Genomic DNA, 15,540 nt, shown 5'->3' with positions numbered 1-15,540 from the left:
AATAAAAAATAAAAGAAATGAAAAAAAAAAACAAAGTTTAGGTGGGGTGGGGGGTTAGGTGGGTAGAGATGAAAAGGAAGATAAAAATAAAAGAAAAAGAATTTTAAAATGTGGGGTGGGGTTGGGAAATAAAAAATAAAAAAGGGGTAATTGGGACGTGAGGTTGGGGAGGACTGGGAAGATGAAAGAGAGAGAGAGGAGGGAAGGAATAAGAGATGATAATTTAGGAATGTAAAATGTTACATTAATAAAAATGGTATTACGAATAACAATTGAGTTTTTTTAATACCTTAATTATTTAAAATATTTTTTTATTTCAAAAATACAAAATATAAAGTTTTTTTATTTATAGGATCACAAGAGAAAGTTTGGGTGTCTCTTGATTATCCAAATTTTTTAGTTTTAATCGATTAACAGCTACTATTTTATGGGCTGGGCTGGGCTGGTTCCGTCATTTGTGGAAGACCAATTATGGTAGTTTCTCCTATGACTGTTTGGGCCAATGAGGCCCACAAATAGGCCCATTACACATGCTCATTTTCTCCCCTCCTTCAAACTTCTCTTTTGGATCCCAACCAGGGTGCAAATAAGGTCAATTTGATCAGGTTTAAAATTTGAAGAAAAGCTCACTGAACCAAACAAAGTCGGTCTATGTCTACCAAAGAATCGAATTGACCTCGATTTTTTATTTTTATTTTTTTGGAAAAATCGAACCAACCCAGACATTTTAAAGCCAGCTTGGTTTGATTTTACTGCATCAGTTTTGGCCCAACATCAAAACTTATTTTGGGCCTCAGACTCAATTGAATTTTAAAGTGTAATTATTTGTATTTTGAGCCCAATGGCAATTAATTTGGCTTTATATAATACCATAGCATACAATAATATACTATAATAAGCTCAAAGCCCAACGTCCAAACTTATTAATTCGGTTTTATATTATAACATAACCTACTATAACAAGCCCAAAACCTATTTTTATTTTAAGTCCAAAGCCCATAAGACTTCGGTGGTGTTTGTTTTTTTGGCTTTTTGCTAAAATCTATTTAGTTTTAGAATTTAGGTTGTTTGTTTTTTTACTTTTTCATGACTTATTATAAACTTTTCACTAAATAGAAAAAGCCAAAATATGTGGCTTTTTCTAAATAGAAAAAATAACACAATGGTTTTTTTTACTTTTTAATACTTAATAAAAATAAAATACTACAAAAACAAACAACCTAATATTTAACACTATTAAGCATTAAGATTCTATTTAGAATTAAGTAAAAAAACAAACACCACCTTCGTTATACATTCATAGTAAAACAATGAGTATTTTAAACATAATAAGATTTAAGTTACCATCAAAACTAGAACAAATTATTCACTATAATTATCTTGGAATGATCCAAGAACAAGAGAAATAACTAAATAAACTATCAAACATATGATTATGGTTTTTGGTTTCTTGAATTTTCATTAAGGGCGAATCCAATGCATGTCTAGGGGTATTTTGGTTTCTTAAATTTTAATCAGGGGTGGATTCAATGCATGTTTTTTTTTTTAAAAAAAAAAAAAACATAAGGGGATTTGAACAAATTATCGTTATCACTAAACTACACACATTTTGTTTAATTTTTGCTCATCTGAAATTAATAGCTAGATTTCCTCAAGTCATTTTTTGGATATGCTACTAATTTCCATATTCTCTTATGTTATGTTTTTGACTTAAACTTCTCACAAGTTTCATAATCCATGATCCATGATCCATAATCCATAATCCATATAAACAACAAATCAACATTGTTTAATTTGAACTTTTGATATCTTTGATTAAATTTAAATTATTGAATAAAAATATTGAGAATTAAGTCTTAGTACGAAGAAATGAGATATAAATATAAAGAATGATATTAGATATAAAAAAAAGTTTAACTACAAAAGATAAGATTATTATCAAAAATAGAGAAATAGAGCTCATGTGACCACATGGTCACTTTTTACTTGTCACTTTTGTAATGATTTTTTAAAATATGGTATGGAAAAGCCACTTTTTTGATATGACAAGAGAGTAAAAGCACATTTTGGATTTATAGATAAATTGGTAACTATATCATATTTTTTAAAAAAGCTAAGCATTAATCATATGCCATGTAACATGTGGAATAAAAGCTTTATTTTTGTTTTGACTTTGATTTTATTTATCTATTATTATAAATGCAATTATAATAGTAAAATGAAATTATTTAGATTATTAGTGATAGAAAATTTCATTTAACTTTTTACCATGAGGTGATAATACTATTTGAGTTTTACTAACGTTAGTGTAATCTCCTTCACAAAGCAATTTTGGGTTGGTTGAAACCTTAGGCCTAAGATGTCGGCAACGGCCGCGGCCATGGTTGGAAACAAAAGAAAAAACGTGAAAGTTTTGGACCGTTACATGAGTGGATAAAGTCAACAAAGGAAACTAATTTAAGAAAATTAGGAACAGACGAGGGCATAAAAATTAAGGTATGATGAGTGAAAGGAGAAAGAGAAAAAAAACCCCGACAGTCGGAGTGAGGAGCGTGTGCATGCGGGTCCACGAAAGACAAAGAGCTGGTGGTGGGTGTTGGGTGCCTCTCAGCAAACAGGATGACATCTCGTATACGTCTTGGCAAAAAAGGAAGACCACTCTGCTACCACTACTCACTGTCGCTCTCCATCACATGGCCTCTCCTTCTTCTTCCTCTATTCTCAGCTCTATCTTTGAGCCACTGGGATGACAAATGGGGTAGCCTTTTTTTTTTTTTTCATTTATAAAATATATTTATTTTTAATGTAATTAAAAATTTTTAAAATTTAAAAAAATTAAAGGTGAGACAAGTTGCCCCGTTTAATTTTTTTTTTTTTAGTATAATCGGGCTGGAAATGGGTTTATATAGATGGGATAATGTCGGAATGCGGGTTACCTGTCCCGAACCCATTATGTAGCCATCAATCTTATCCACTTATCCCACACAAAACTGGGCCAATGCAGCTTTCACCCGTGCAAAATTAATGGTCGATCAAGTGGGCATGGTCCCCTTCACCCCCCGTGTTAAACACCATCTTCTTGGTATACTTGATTAAAATCCATTACAGCACAACGAGGAAATGGGCCACACTCGGCAGTGGAGCCCACAATTCCTGATCTAAACAAGAGCCCATAAATGACAAGGAAAAGACAAAAATCCACGGAAGGCCCAGTCCAGTGGGTAGTTCTGTTTCGTGGATAACCAATACCGCCCAAAACTGGGACCTAAGTCACCTGACCCGCCACACAAGGTGATCCACGTGACACGGTCTGGTTGTGCTCCCACGTGGCGCCACCTCATTGGCCACTGGTCCTCCCACTTGTACGGAAAAAGTTGATGTCTGTCAAAAAGATGTACGGACCACTGATGAAATATTATTGCAATAAGCAAGTAAAGGAAGGGATTGTGGTTATAGCTTTTTAGTGGTGGCCACAGAGTGCTCCAATTTTGCATGCATTTACGACTGGTCACCGACAGGAATGTTTCCCATCTTTCAACCCTCACGCTGTTCTCCAACTCCGAGGTTCACCGGAGTCGGAGGTTGTCAGTGGCTTTCCACCACGTGTCACTTTAGCAACTCCAATGGCATCGAGCCTCTGTGCCGCTTAAGGTCGTCCAAGATTCCTCATAGCAATTATTCTCTATAATAATAATAATAATAGTGGACTGATTATAACATTTATTTTTATTTTTATTTTTAGGTTTATACTTTACTGCTTTTTTTGGGTGTGTGTTTTTTCAGAGTTTACCAAAAGAAGAAAGAGATGAGGTTGTGGTCTTCACGATCTCCCGAGTCTTTTTTTAATAACTGAATTGATATCCTATTTTTGTAGCTTGGATTTGGATCTTGAAAGGAAAAGAAAGGGGCAGGGAAAATCAGTCACACACCAGCTGCTGTCAATTTTTTCCTCTGGAAATCTTCCTAGGGTTTCTGAGCTTCACACTCTGCAGATCTTCTACACCAGAAACGCTTGTCTGGGAATTTCCTACTTTGGGTGAGATTTCGTGGCTTCCCTTTTTCTATTTATGGAAACCTTTTCTGGGTCCTGGATATGTCTCTTTTATTCTTCCAGTTTTGGCTTCAAAGAGATGCATATCCAGATATCTCATCCATATTTAGAATACAAATCCTTGTTGTTCCCTTTGTTCTTGAAGGTGCAACAATGGTGAGGGGAAAAACTCAGATGAAGAGGATAGAGAATGCAGCGAGTAGGCAAGTGACCTTCTCAAAGAGGAGGAGTGGGCTGTTGAAGAAGGCCTTTGAGCTGTCAGTGCTTTGTGATGCTGAAGTTGCACTCATCATCTTCTCTCCAAGGGGGAAGGTCTTTGAGTTCTCTAGTTCCAGGTACTTTTATCATCACCTCATTTACAAATACCCTACTTTTCTTCTTCATTTTCTGCTCTTAATTTATGTGTATCTTAAACCCATGAAATACAATGGTAATGGTCCAATGGGCATGTGAAATATTTCGTCTTTTCTTATGGATTTGGCAAAAAATGCATTAAGATTTATAAGCCATGGCCTTCTCGCTTGGTACACCAGGCTACCCAGTAGGCAAGTACTATGATATCAGGCTTTATCTGTCACACACAGGGCGGTCCTCCTCTTTCCTGTTTTCTTTCTTTCCTTTGAAGCATTCTCACAGTGATTTAGTTTCGCTGGATTTCCTTTGTGGTTCATCTTTCAAATCTTGTGGAATATCTCTCTCGATCGCCTTTCTCAAATTCCAACTCCATTCTCTTCACGGGGGAAATAAAAATGGTGAGAGAATCTCATTGTATTGATCCTGATTCGTCCTCTGATTACTCCCTCTACAAAGGAGATCCAACAATAGGCCTTCATAGGAAACATCTTCCTCTACTCCATTACCTAATAATTACTATATATCCATGGGTGTAAAATGGAGCAGTTCATTTCATACATGTCCTTGCATGAAAAAACATTAGTACTGTAGAGTTTACTTTTGTGAAAAGGTCTTTGTGGGTTTCACCTAATTTTTATTTAGCCTAACCAAATTTTTTATGTCACTCACCCTTTGACGCTTCCAAGGTGTGTTAGTACCTGACAGCAAGGCTTTGGGAAAAAGACTTGTACTTCACGTCTTCAAAGATCTAATTGCTCTTGCAATGCGCCGGTCTCTAAATTTCTTTAATTCATTCATATCATTTCCGTTGAATGCATTTAATTTTATGCTTAATGTTTGTACTAGACCACAAAAGGGAAATTTATAATGGCCAGATTAATTTATAGGTTTTTTCTTTTTGGTCGAGACCAGTTGGGGAACCAGTCTCCCAATAAAAATATAGATCACATTTGCCAATTCTTGTATTGTACCAGTATGAACACATATGTACTTTCACACAAATACATGCATTCTTGTATATACCCTTCTCATTGTGTGACCCAAGACAAGAAATAAAACTCCATTCTCTCCAACTTCGATCAAGATATGAAATAAAACTCTTCCTATATGCTTATAAGAGTTAGATGTTCATATATCAACTTCTGTTTACCCATAACTAATGTTGCTAGTCATCACTGGCGTGAGTTAACATCGATCTTGGTCTCACAATAGTAATATTTCATTTAGTAATTTATAGTTGAACTCAAATTTTATAAGTCAGATTATTACATTAAGTGAGACAAGCAAAAATCTCTAAAGTCTGTCATCTTCTAGCATTGGGTTGATGCCCGCTTTGATTAACTTTCCTTGTCACTGCAACATGACAAACAAGTCAAAAAACAAAAGAACCAATATGCAATATTCTTTACAAAAAGTAATCTTTACTTATTAGGAATTTGGACACTTCCAGATGGTATATGTTCTATATCCAAAAGTGTCTTTTCCTTACCCATCCAAAAGGATACTTTCAATGTTAGAGGGGAATCTATAAACGACTTCATGTTTCAGATGAGATGGTGGTGAAATAGTGTAAGGTGTGTAGGGGTCTATATGATGATAGTGTAGGCTAGATATGGACGCTGTCATGTCATTGATACCATGTCATGACAGTGTAGGCTGACAACTAGATGCATGAAGAGTCCTGATGAGAAAAGGAAACAGTTTCTGATGAAGAATATGAGTAGAAAGAAAGGTGGGAAATGACGTATAGAAGTACGAGAAGAAATGCTTTTACTACTAATATTGCTTGCTTACATCTTTGCCAATACAACCAATCGACTCTAATTTTGGCTGTTTTTAGTAATCTACATTAAAATATTTCTAGGTTAAGCTGGATGTTATAATGTGTGCGTGCATTAAAATGTGGAGAGGGGATGACATTAATCCCCACTTAGAAGAAGACTAAAAATGTTATAATGTTAAGCTGGATATTAGATCAACAAAGAATTTTTATTATAAGAACAGGAAAATTCAAACAACTTCCATCCACAATGATGGATACTTCTCTTTCTCTTCAACATGGAACTGTCCCGCTAGGTATAGATGTATGTTCTAGACTAGTTAGGTGGCACCAGAATCCGAGATTATAAATTTACCTAATCTTTGTTTAGGACATCCATTTGATAAGGAAGTTGTTCAAATCTTTAAGACCTGCTATATTAAATGACTATATCATTTATCTTAATGGGCATTCTTATGATGTTGACTTGGAAAATGATCTTACTTCTTATGATCAAACCATCAATAGTGAAATTTTAATTCTATTGCTTAATTCTATAAAAGAAGAGATAAAATCAATGAAAGATAATGAAGTTTGAGATCTTGTAGAATTGTCCAAAAGAATTAAAATTATTGGTTGCAAATGAATTTTTAAAATCAAACATGATTTTAAAGCCAATATTGAAAGATACAGGGCCAAATTAGTCACAAAATGATACACTAAAAAAGAAGGAATCGACTATAAGAAAACATTTTCTCATGTTTTCAAGAAAATTTCTCTTAGAATAGTCATGACCTTGGTAGTTCATTTTAATTTAGAGTTACATTAAATGAATGTTAAAATCGCCTTCTTGAATGGTGACTTATATGAAGAGGTTTATATAGATCAACCTTATAAGGGTTTTTAGGATAGAGGCAAGGAATATATGACATGTAAACTTAAGAAGTCTATATATGGTCTAAAGTAGACTTTTAGACGAAGGCATCTTATGTTCCATGAAGTTCTTATCTCTTTTCGTTTCAAAGAGAATATAATGGATCAATGTATATATCTTAAGATCAATGGGAGCAAGATTTATATTATTGTATTGTATGTTGATGATATGTTGCTTGCTAGCAATAATATGAGAATGATTTATAAGAACAAACAATTTCTATTTAGGAACTTTGATACAAAAGATCTTAGTGAGACATCCTATGTGATAGTCACTGAGATTCATTGAGAATGTTGTGTGAGAATGTTGTGTGGATTATTAGGATTATCCAAAAGAACTATATTAAAAAAATTCGTAGAAGATTCAACAATGTTGCCTTTATTGTGAAAAATGATGTATTTTATGAACTTCAATGTCTCAAAATTGATCTTGAAGGAAAAACAAATGAAAAAAAAAATCTTTATGCTTCTATAGTATGAAGTGTCATGTTTGCTCAAGTTTGCACATGGTTAAACATAACTTATGTAGTAGGTATGCTTGATTAATGCCAAAGTAATCCAAATATTAAAAATTGGAAAGTGATCAAGAAAGTGTTACATTATTTGCAAGGGACTAAGGACTATATGTTTACATACAAAAGAACAAATAATCTAGAGATTATTGTTCATTCTAATTTTGATTATGTTGGCTATAAGATACCAGAGGGTCTACATGTGGCTATATTTTTACACTATTTATTAGAGTCATAAACAATCATTGATAACTTCTTCTGTACTGGAGGCAAAATATGTAGCATGTTATGAAGCCACATGTCATGCAATATGGTTGAGAAACTTTGTCTTGGGGTTACATGTTGATTCGATAATGAGACCATTGAGAATATATTGTGATGATAATGTTGTTGTAAGATTCTTTACAAATAATAAAACCACAAATGGATCAAAGTACATTGATGTTAAATATCTAGTTGTAAGAGAGAGTTCAAAATAGAGTTGTAAACATTAAACATAATAGAAATACACTTATGTTAGTAGATCCTTTAACTAAAGGTCTTCCACTTAAGTTTTTGAAGGATTATGTTGTGCACATGGACTTAGAGGTGAATTTGTCAATTTTAAACTGATTGGGAGTGTAATGCATGTGATCATATTATAATGTAAATAAAATTCTCAACTTTGATATATTGATGATTATGATTATGCTAATTTTATACATCAATTTTGTATATAATCTGAATGTTTAAAAGTTAATGGAGCCATTATGCAGATGAATTAGCATTATCATCATGATATTGCTAATGTCATAAAAGTGTGTGTGTGTATGTATGTATGTATGATAAGAGTATATTAATTGATAGGTAGGTGAACTAATTGATAGGGCATTGAAGAGTCTTGTGTATAGAAGACTAAAATTATAAATAATGAGTTGAGGAATGAGAATGTGATGTTACAACTTTGTAACCCCATCATTATGAAATTTATTTTGTACATAAAGTTTATGAACAATGGAGGAAGATTAGAAAAGTGTAGTCCACATAATTACATGAATGCATTCATATTGGTAACCCACTATTAACCATTAACTTATGCATAATGTTGGTACATGAAAAGTATAACTCTCATGTAGTCTTTGATGCGAAAACTAAGAGTTATAAATATCTTTTATAAGATTAAAGTCCCAAGTCATACTCTCATTTTTATATTTTTGGTTATTTTGCTTATAACAATATATACCACAAGAAACCATTCACTGTATGAGAGTAGTGAGTTGCAATATTATCGACATCATGTTGAATTATCAACTAACAAGTTGAATTATTCCACTAACAACTAGAGCAAACAAAAACTTGACATAATTACCAAATTATTCAAAAGAGTAGAATTGGACTTGAAGGTTATTTGGTAAAACTTAACACTTATTACTTGATGACTTAAATTAATTTCAAGTTGAATTATTCTTAAGTTGTTGACTTAAAACTTAGTATTCTATTTTTACTTAAAATATTAAAGTTATTTGGTAAAGTTAACTTAAAATTTATTTAAATCATCAAAATGCAGGCTTTTTTTTTTCCCACAAATGATTTATGGTTTGGAATAAATCATATTAAAATCAATTTAGAATGGACACATATGAAAATCATATTGAATCTAACTTTAAATACATTTCTCTGATTAATCAAATCATGTGAGACTTAGAGTTTGTTTAGTAGCTGCCAAACGCACTGTTAATAGAGGGGGCTGCTCTCAAGTGTTCCTATGAATTGTGGGTGGAACTAGATCTCATCAGCATTACTAATTGCCTCCAAATTGATCTGGGTACGGCTAATGTTTAGTTCATTAGTTTCCAAGTTGAGTTTCTTTCTCAAATTCTGATTTCAATTGCTTAGATGATCTTCTAAGCCTCTAAAAATTTTCAAAACCTTATTCAAGAAAAGAAAGTGTTGAAATTAAAGTAATAGAGGTTGGAATAGGTAGCCACCCAGCCTTATTTGATTGATTGGTCTTGGGTGTTGATCAATCGACTAAGATTTTCATCTTGCCCCAATCAATCCAAACTTTTGGCGTGATTGATTGAGCTCTACTTAGAAGTTGCCTTGCTATATTTTTCTTAGTTTTCTCAAGGTTTCATCCCAAATTCTTTACAAAGGTCTAAGATTTCAAACAGTATTGAACTTTTCCTTCTTTGGGACTCTAAAACTAAATAGAAATGCATATATATATATATATGTATATTATTTTGTATTTTTAAATTTACATTTATATGGATTGAAGGTCATATTCCCAAATATAACTATGACAAACTCTAGGTCTTCCAAAGATAGAATCATAGTGACAACTCAAATCAATCATAGGAAATAAAGCTTTTAGTTTGAAAGAAAGCACACAAATGCTAATATATTGTAATATCATAGATCTTCTAAATGGATCTAATTTCCTAATGAGATAAAACTTAGGGTCATAATTTCCTCCCTTAGTTTCAAATTTGATACAGAAGAAAAGAGTACTTGAAAGCCTAAACTAGTGGATGAGTGCCTTACCTTTTATTAATCTAAAAAATGTCATTTTGACTACTTAAATTAGGTAAAATTATGATTAATTTATTAATTTAAAACTAATCACTATATTTTTATTTTAATTATTAAGATAGTTTTGTAAAATCAACTTAATTTTGTTAACCTATTAGATTGACATATTTATTCTCGCTAATATGCAAAGAATATTAGAGATTTAGAGAAAAATTAAGTGTTTAAGTTATTTTTAATTTTAAGTTGCACATTAAATTATTTTGCTAAATGTACTTAGGGTGTTTAATATCTTAATTAATTCATTAAGTTTTAGTAAATTATTAAATTGATTATCAAATCCTCTTTGAATTTTTGACTTAAAAATTAAATAAATCTAGTCCTACCAATCATTGTATAGGTCCGAACACTTAATTGCAGTCCAAAAGTTGCCAAAATAAAATTATTGCCAAGGTGTATAAAAACAATTCCACCATTAACTTCAAACTATAAAAGCACCTTCATTTTTTAGGTTGGACTACCATACAAGGGGCAATGGACTTGACTTGGCTACAAGAAGAAAAGTCTGATTATATGGAAACAAATTTGGTCAGCCATTTCTACATTATGTCAATATTCTAATTTCCTGCTTGCAAGAGTACATCTACTATCAACACATGTTATAAAGTGTCCAAGCGCAATCCAACTCGAACCCAATCCAACCTCTAGTCAAGTTTGATTTAAGTTAGATTTGGCTTAGACTTTTGATGTTCCAATGCAAACTAAATCAAAGGACACTGCAAATAGTGAAGTCATTTATGATTAAAAAAAGGAAAAACATGTCAATTTTAGACGAAGTATGATAAAGTAGCATGTCTTTAACAGTGATGGTCACATTGATCTATATGCTTTACTAGTGTCAAAGTAAAGAGAATGATAGTAAGGAAACTGCTACTACATATATATTTGAAAATCGAGAGCTTAGAAAAAATAATGTGGTAATAGAAAGTGCCTCAAATTGCCTTTTGAGTCTATTTCTAAGTTTTTAATATTTTCTTGTAAAGGAATACAAAAATATATAGATTTGTTCTATAATTAGACTATTGGTTCTCTCTATGAAATATTGTTATATAAGAAGGAAAAGAAATCTAGAAATAGGTTTTGATTGAAAGAATGGTCTATTCCAATCGATGTAGGCCCGAACAGTCCCAAGTATAGGGAGGCTACTCATGGTAATATCTCGGTAAGCTGGGAGTCGATCATAGGGACTCACTTGGAGGGAAGGAGACGATGAGAACACTTGAGTTGTGTGTGGTGTCTTTATTAAAAAGTGGTTGTTGATTAGGGGTTTTTTTTTCTTAGAACAAGGGAAGTTTAGTGAAAAAAGAGTTTAGGCAAACATTAATGAAGAGTGCCAAGGATTAGGCTCTCTCATAAGGATTTATAACTTGGGGATTCATATACCAAAGATGACAAATGTGAGGTCCTATGAAGAGAGACACCTCAAATGGAAGATATGGTGCTAGGAGCTCACTTAGACAGTTTATCAAACATACATCATTATGAAGGAGCCTCTAGAGACCTCCAATCTCTACTTAAAAGCACTAAAGTTGATGGTTTGAAGCGTTTAGATTCTATGTCAAAAATAGATCTCCAAGAACTCAAAATACCTCATAAGCTAACATTAATTTAGAACAAACAATTGAAGGAAATTCAAAGAGCTGCCATCAAATTAGAAAATGCAGCAGACTTGGCTGCCGCCACTCTGGTCAAGTCTGCAAGTTAGCCGATTTTTTGTTTTATGTTGCTGTTTGATAGTGTAAATATAAACTTCCTGGGATTTCATTCCTTTGCTTTGTGTAGAAGAAGATGAGACAACATCAAAATATAATGAGAATAATTCAATCCTTTCTGGTGCCAATACTGTTGAGTTACTAGTTCACGAGAGCAGTGGCTTATTATGAACATATTCTATGGGCTTGGGAGCCATCTTATTCTTCTACTAATTGATGAGTTTCGTTGATCCAATCCCAAAACATTCAAGACCTTACAAACTTTACTTGAGCTTGTTCATCTATGTGAACATGCTTTAAGGCTTTGAAGGAGCTTGGTTTGCTTCATCTAAACAGCCAGTAAACCAAGTCCGATGGCTAGTTAGCAAGCTTGCCTTTCCTTTCCTGGTGTCAACTAGAGGGCTGAGAGGGGAGTTTGGATGATACATATTGACGTGCACTAGGCAACTGTTGATGAGATCATTGCACTATTATCTCAAATGGTGATATTTCGTTGGTCATGCTATGAATTGGCCTTGTAGTACCATTTGTTTTCATATTAAGATCTGCTCGATTTTCTGTTAAGAATATGACATACTCAAGCAACGAATAATGTGATATGTTTATTACATGTTCAATTTCAGGAAAGAGTGCAAAGGTGTAATCAAATATGACATCACTTTGTTTTATTTATGATATATGCATCATACAATTCCAAGTTATAATGGTAAATGTCAACCTGATTTTTAATCAACTAAGGCGAAGTTAAAGAGTTGATCACAGATGCATGCCAATATGTACTTGCCAATGTAACACATTGTACATACCAATTGAAGTTTGTGTTTAAAAGCTGTCCTCTTGAATAACCCTTTTTTTTGGTTGTGTTCTGGATGCTTCAGTATTAACAAGACAATAGAACGCTACCAAAGTAAAGCCAAGGGCCTAGGAATCAGCAAGAGAGGAGTTCCGGAAAATGAGCAGGTTAGACATGCCTTCTCATATATGAAACCAAAAAGAAATGATACGAGAGTCTCATTATTCTTGCTTACATACAATGTGATCTTGCTGTTTCCCACATGCAACAAATATCAGATAAAATGGATCTTTGATTGCTGGTATTTGTACCCCCTCCTTATGGCTGCAACACAAAAATCTGGTTCCTTTCTCATAACAGTTCTATATTTCTTTCAAACCATGGACATGTGCTTTTATTGCTATTTCCAGGATGCTGCTGTCTAAGAGTAGGTTGGATATAACTGTCTTATCTGTCACACAATCACAGCAAATTGCATATATACATCTTTATCCAACCTCATTGACTTAGTTCTCTTGATTGCTTTACCTCATATATTGGTCTCAATTGATCCATGGAAACCAAAATCAGGAAAGAAGAATATTAATCTGAAAGAAGTTATGATATATATTGACCTGCTGTATTGTTGCAAGTGTTCTCATTACATGAGATGACTGGATCTTGTGTATCTTCATTCTTGCCTAGAGAGGGTCATACTCCAAAGCAAATCTGGGGAAACCCCTTCCGTTTTTTATTTGAGAAGGTTAGTTTGTACTGATCTTTGCTGTGTTGCAGACATCAATTTATGGGGGAATATGTATATGAAACAACTTTTGGTTTTATATAGCACCAAACCTGGGCCTAGAATCCAGTGAAAATCTTTGGAGAAAATTTCCCCTTTCCTAAAATCGTAACTTTCATTTAATTGCATGCTTCTCGGCCTTCTCCAGCTAATGTACCACTGAAACTAGTCTATACTACGTTGTGTAACTACTGACCAAGCATTAAACCATAATCAATTCTTATTTATGACTAGATTGATATTTATGCTACAATTATTCTTCTGGCAGCATTTGCTTTTATTAGTTTGTGTCCAAAGACTTCCACAGATATATAGGGACATCTTTTTCACTCTCTGTAACTGGTTCTATCTGCAGCATCACTTGGAGGGAGAAACTGTTGACCTGGCAAAGAAGATTGAGCTCCTCGAAGTTTCTAAACGGTCAAGCTTATTTTGAAACTTTTGCAATTAGTATCATATTTCCTATTGTCATAAAACCTCCAATTGTTTCTGAACTTCTCAACTTTAGATACTGCAGAAGACTATTAGGCGAATGTTTGGACTCATGTTCAATAGAAGAGCTACAACAGATAGAGAATGAATTGGAGCAAAGCTTAAGCAACATTAGGATACAAAAGGTATACCTAAGCCTCAAAATCCGATGTCTTCAAACCAGCATTTGTAACGTGAACAGGATGTTAACAAATTAACTTGGTGTCATCTACCTCCAGAATCATTTATGCAAGGGGCACATTGAGCAGCTGAAGGAGCAGGTTAGCATGCACACTTGTTCCTGCATTTTGGTATATTTACATATGGTAGGTTGTAGATTGCTGATTCCTATTTCTTTCTTTTGAGTGTAATTCAGGAAAGAATTCTAGGAGAAGAAAATGCAAAGTTACGAGGAAAGGTGAGATCTCATTTAGTTTCCTTTAGTTGTATTGTTATGCACCTAGAAGGTTCTATCATACATGCTCCTGAGAATCAAATTATATCAATAAACCCCTGCTTTGAGTCAAAGCAACAACCAGTTATCCTTAGTCTTAAACTATTAAGAAATCAGCAATAACATAACCCATTATGTAGTATCAGAAACTTTTTCTCTTAATCAATGTAGGATATTACAATTACCTTGTGTCTTACAGGCTTGTGAGACCGCTTATACAGACAAACACCACTTGCAGAATCAAGTAAAGTCCCACACTGGGGTAGGGATAAAGTTCGATATCAGTTGTAATGACTTAGTATGGGACTTTATTTGGACTCGCAAAGGGTGTTTGTCTGTTTGCATAGAGGTTGATTGTGATATCCCACGTTGCTTAGGAGAAAAAGTTCCTATATATATTGTGGGCTACTCAAAATCATGTAAATGCATTTTAGAGCCATAAAGGTTCATTAAACTCACAACTGACAATATCTATATGAGAGGGAGCGGAACGATATGGTATATGTCATGAGCTATTTGATGCTTCAAAAGTTTAGTTTTAGTATTCATATGCCTAGCACTGCATTTTTCAGTGTGGGTTGCAGCCACCGCAACCATCGACCAAACATCAATCAGTACCATATGTAGAAATTTCGGAGGTAGAGACAGAATTGTTCATAGGACCACCAGAAAGACGAACAGTCCGTTATCTGTCAGAGACCTGATCGGAGATGATGAATATAGCTTCAAGTCTAACAGCAGCACTAGCTGTCTGCAAGACCTTCAGCTGTTGTGATCTTCGTTTTGCACTAGTGCAAAATAATAACAGTGCCAAGATTATTTTGTGATTGTGCATGCAATAATTGAAGGGATTGTGCCATCCGAATATACCATTTGTATGATAATTAAATTGCTTGTGTGATATAGGCAGAGTGTATATTAGATTGCAGGAAAGGAATTGTATTCTGCTGGTATAATTCTCTATTCAATACTGGGGCTATGCTAGCTAGCTGAATCATACCTTTTCTCTATGTTTTAGCCTCCGAGTTTGAAGAGATAATTTCAGTTCAAATATTAAAGTTTGAAATCATCTTTCAAGGATATGATTTCAAATTTTAGAATTTACACTGAAGTCATCTACTGTATAATAAACTCCTTTTTCACAACTAA

At 33.5% G+C, this 15,540-nt stretch overlaps 1 protein-coding gene across 2 annotated transcripts; it reads left to right on the top strand.

Moving 5' to 3' along the window:
* The first annotated feature begins 3,764 nt into the window (after positions 1-3,764).
* Positions 3,765-15,540, top strand: LOC117905671 (agamous-like MADS-box protein AGL19). 2 transcript variants are annotated; one of them, XM_034818557.1, is made up of 8 exons: positions 3,765-4,036; positions 4,197-4,386; positions 12,771-12,852; positions 13,822-13,886; positions 13,975-14,083; positions 14,177-14,218; positions 14,314-14,355; positions 14,964-15,540. In XM_034818557.1, exons 2-8 carry the CDS (start codon positions 4,205-4,207, stop codon positions 15,093-15,095), a joined length of 654 nt encoding a protein of 217 aa, XP_034674448.1. In that variant the 5' UTR covers positions 3,765-4,036; positions 4,197-4,204; the 3' UTR covers positions 15,096-15,540. The 2 variants fall into 2 exon arrangements, with proteins under 2 accessions (XP_034674448.1, XP_034674455.1); XM_034818564.1 differs by having other exon boundaries at positions 3,767-4,036; positions 13,984-14,083.

Source organism: Vitis riparia, chromosome 2 (genome assembly GCF_004353265.1).
Source record: "Vitis riparia cultivar Riparia Gloire de Montpellier isolate 1030 chromosome 2, EGFV_Vit.rip_1.0, whole genome shotgun sequence".
In the NCBI taxonomy this organism is placed as follows: Eukaryota; Viridiplantae; Streptophyta; class Magnoliopsida; order Vitales; family Vitaceae; genus Vitis; species Vitis riparia.
This window is presented reverse-complemented; position numbering and strand designations above follow the sequence as displayed.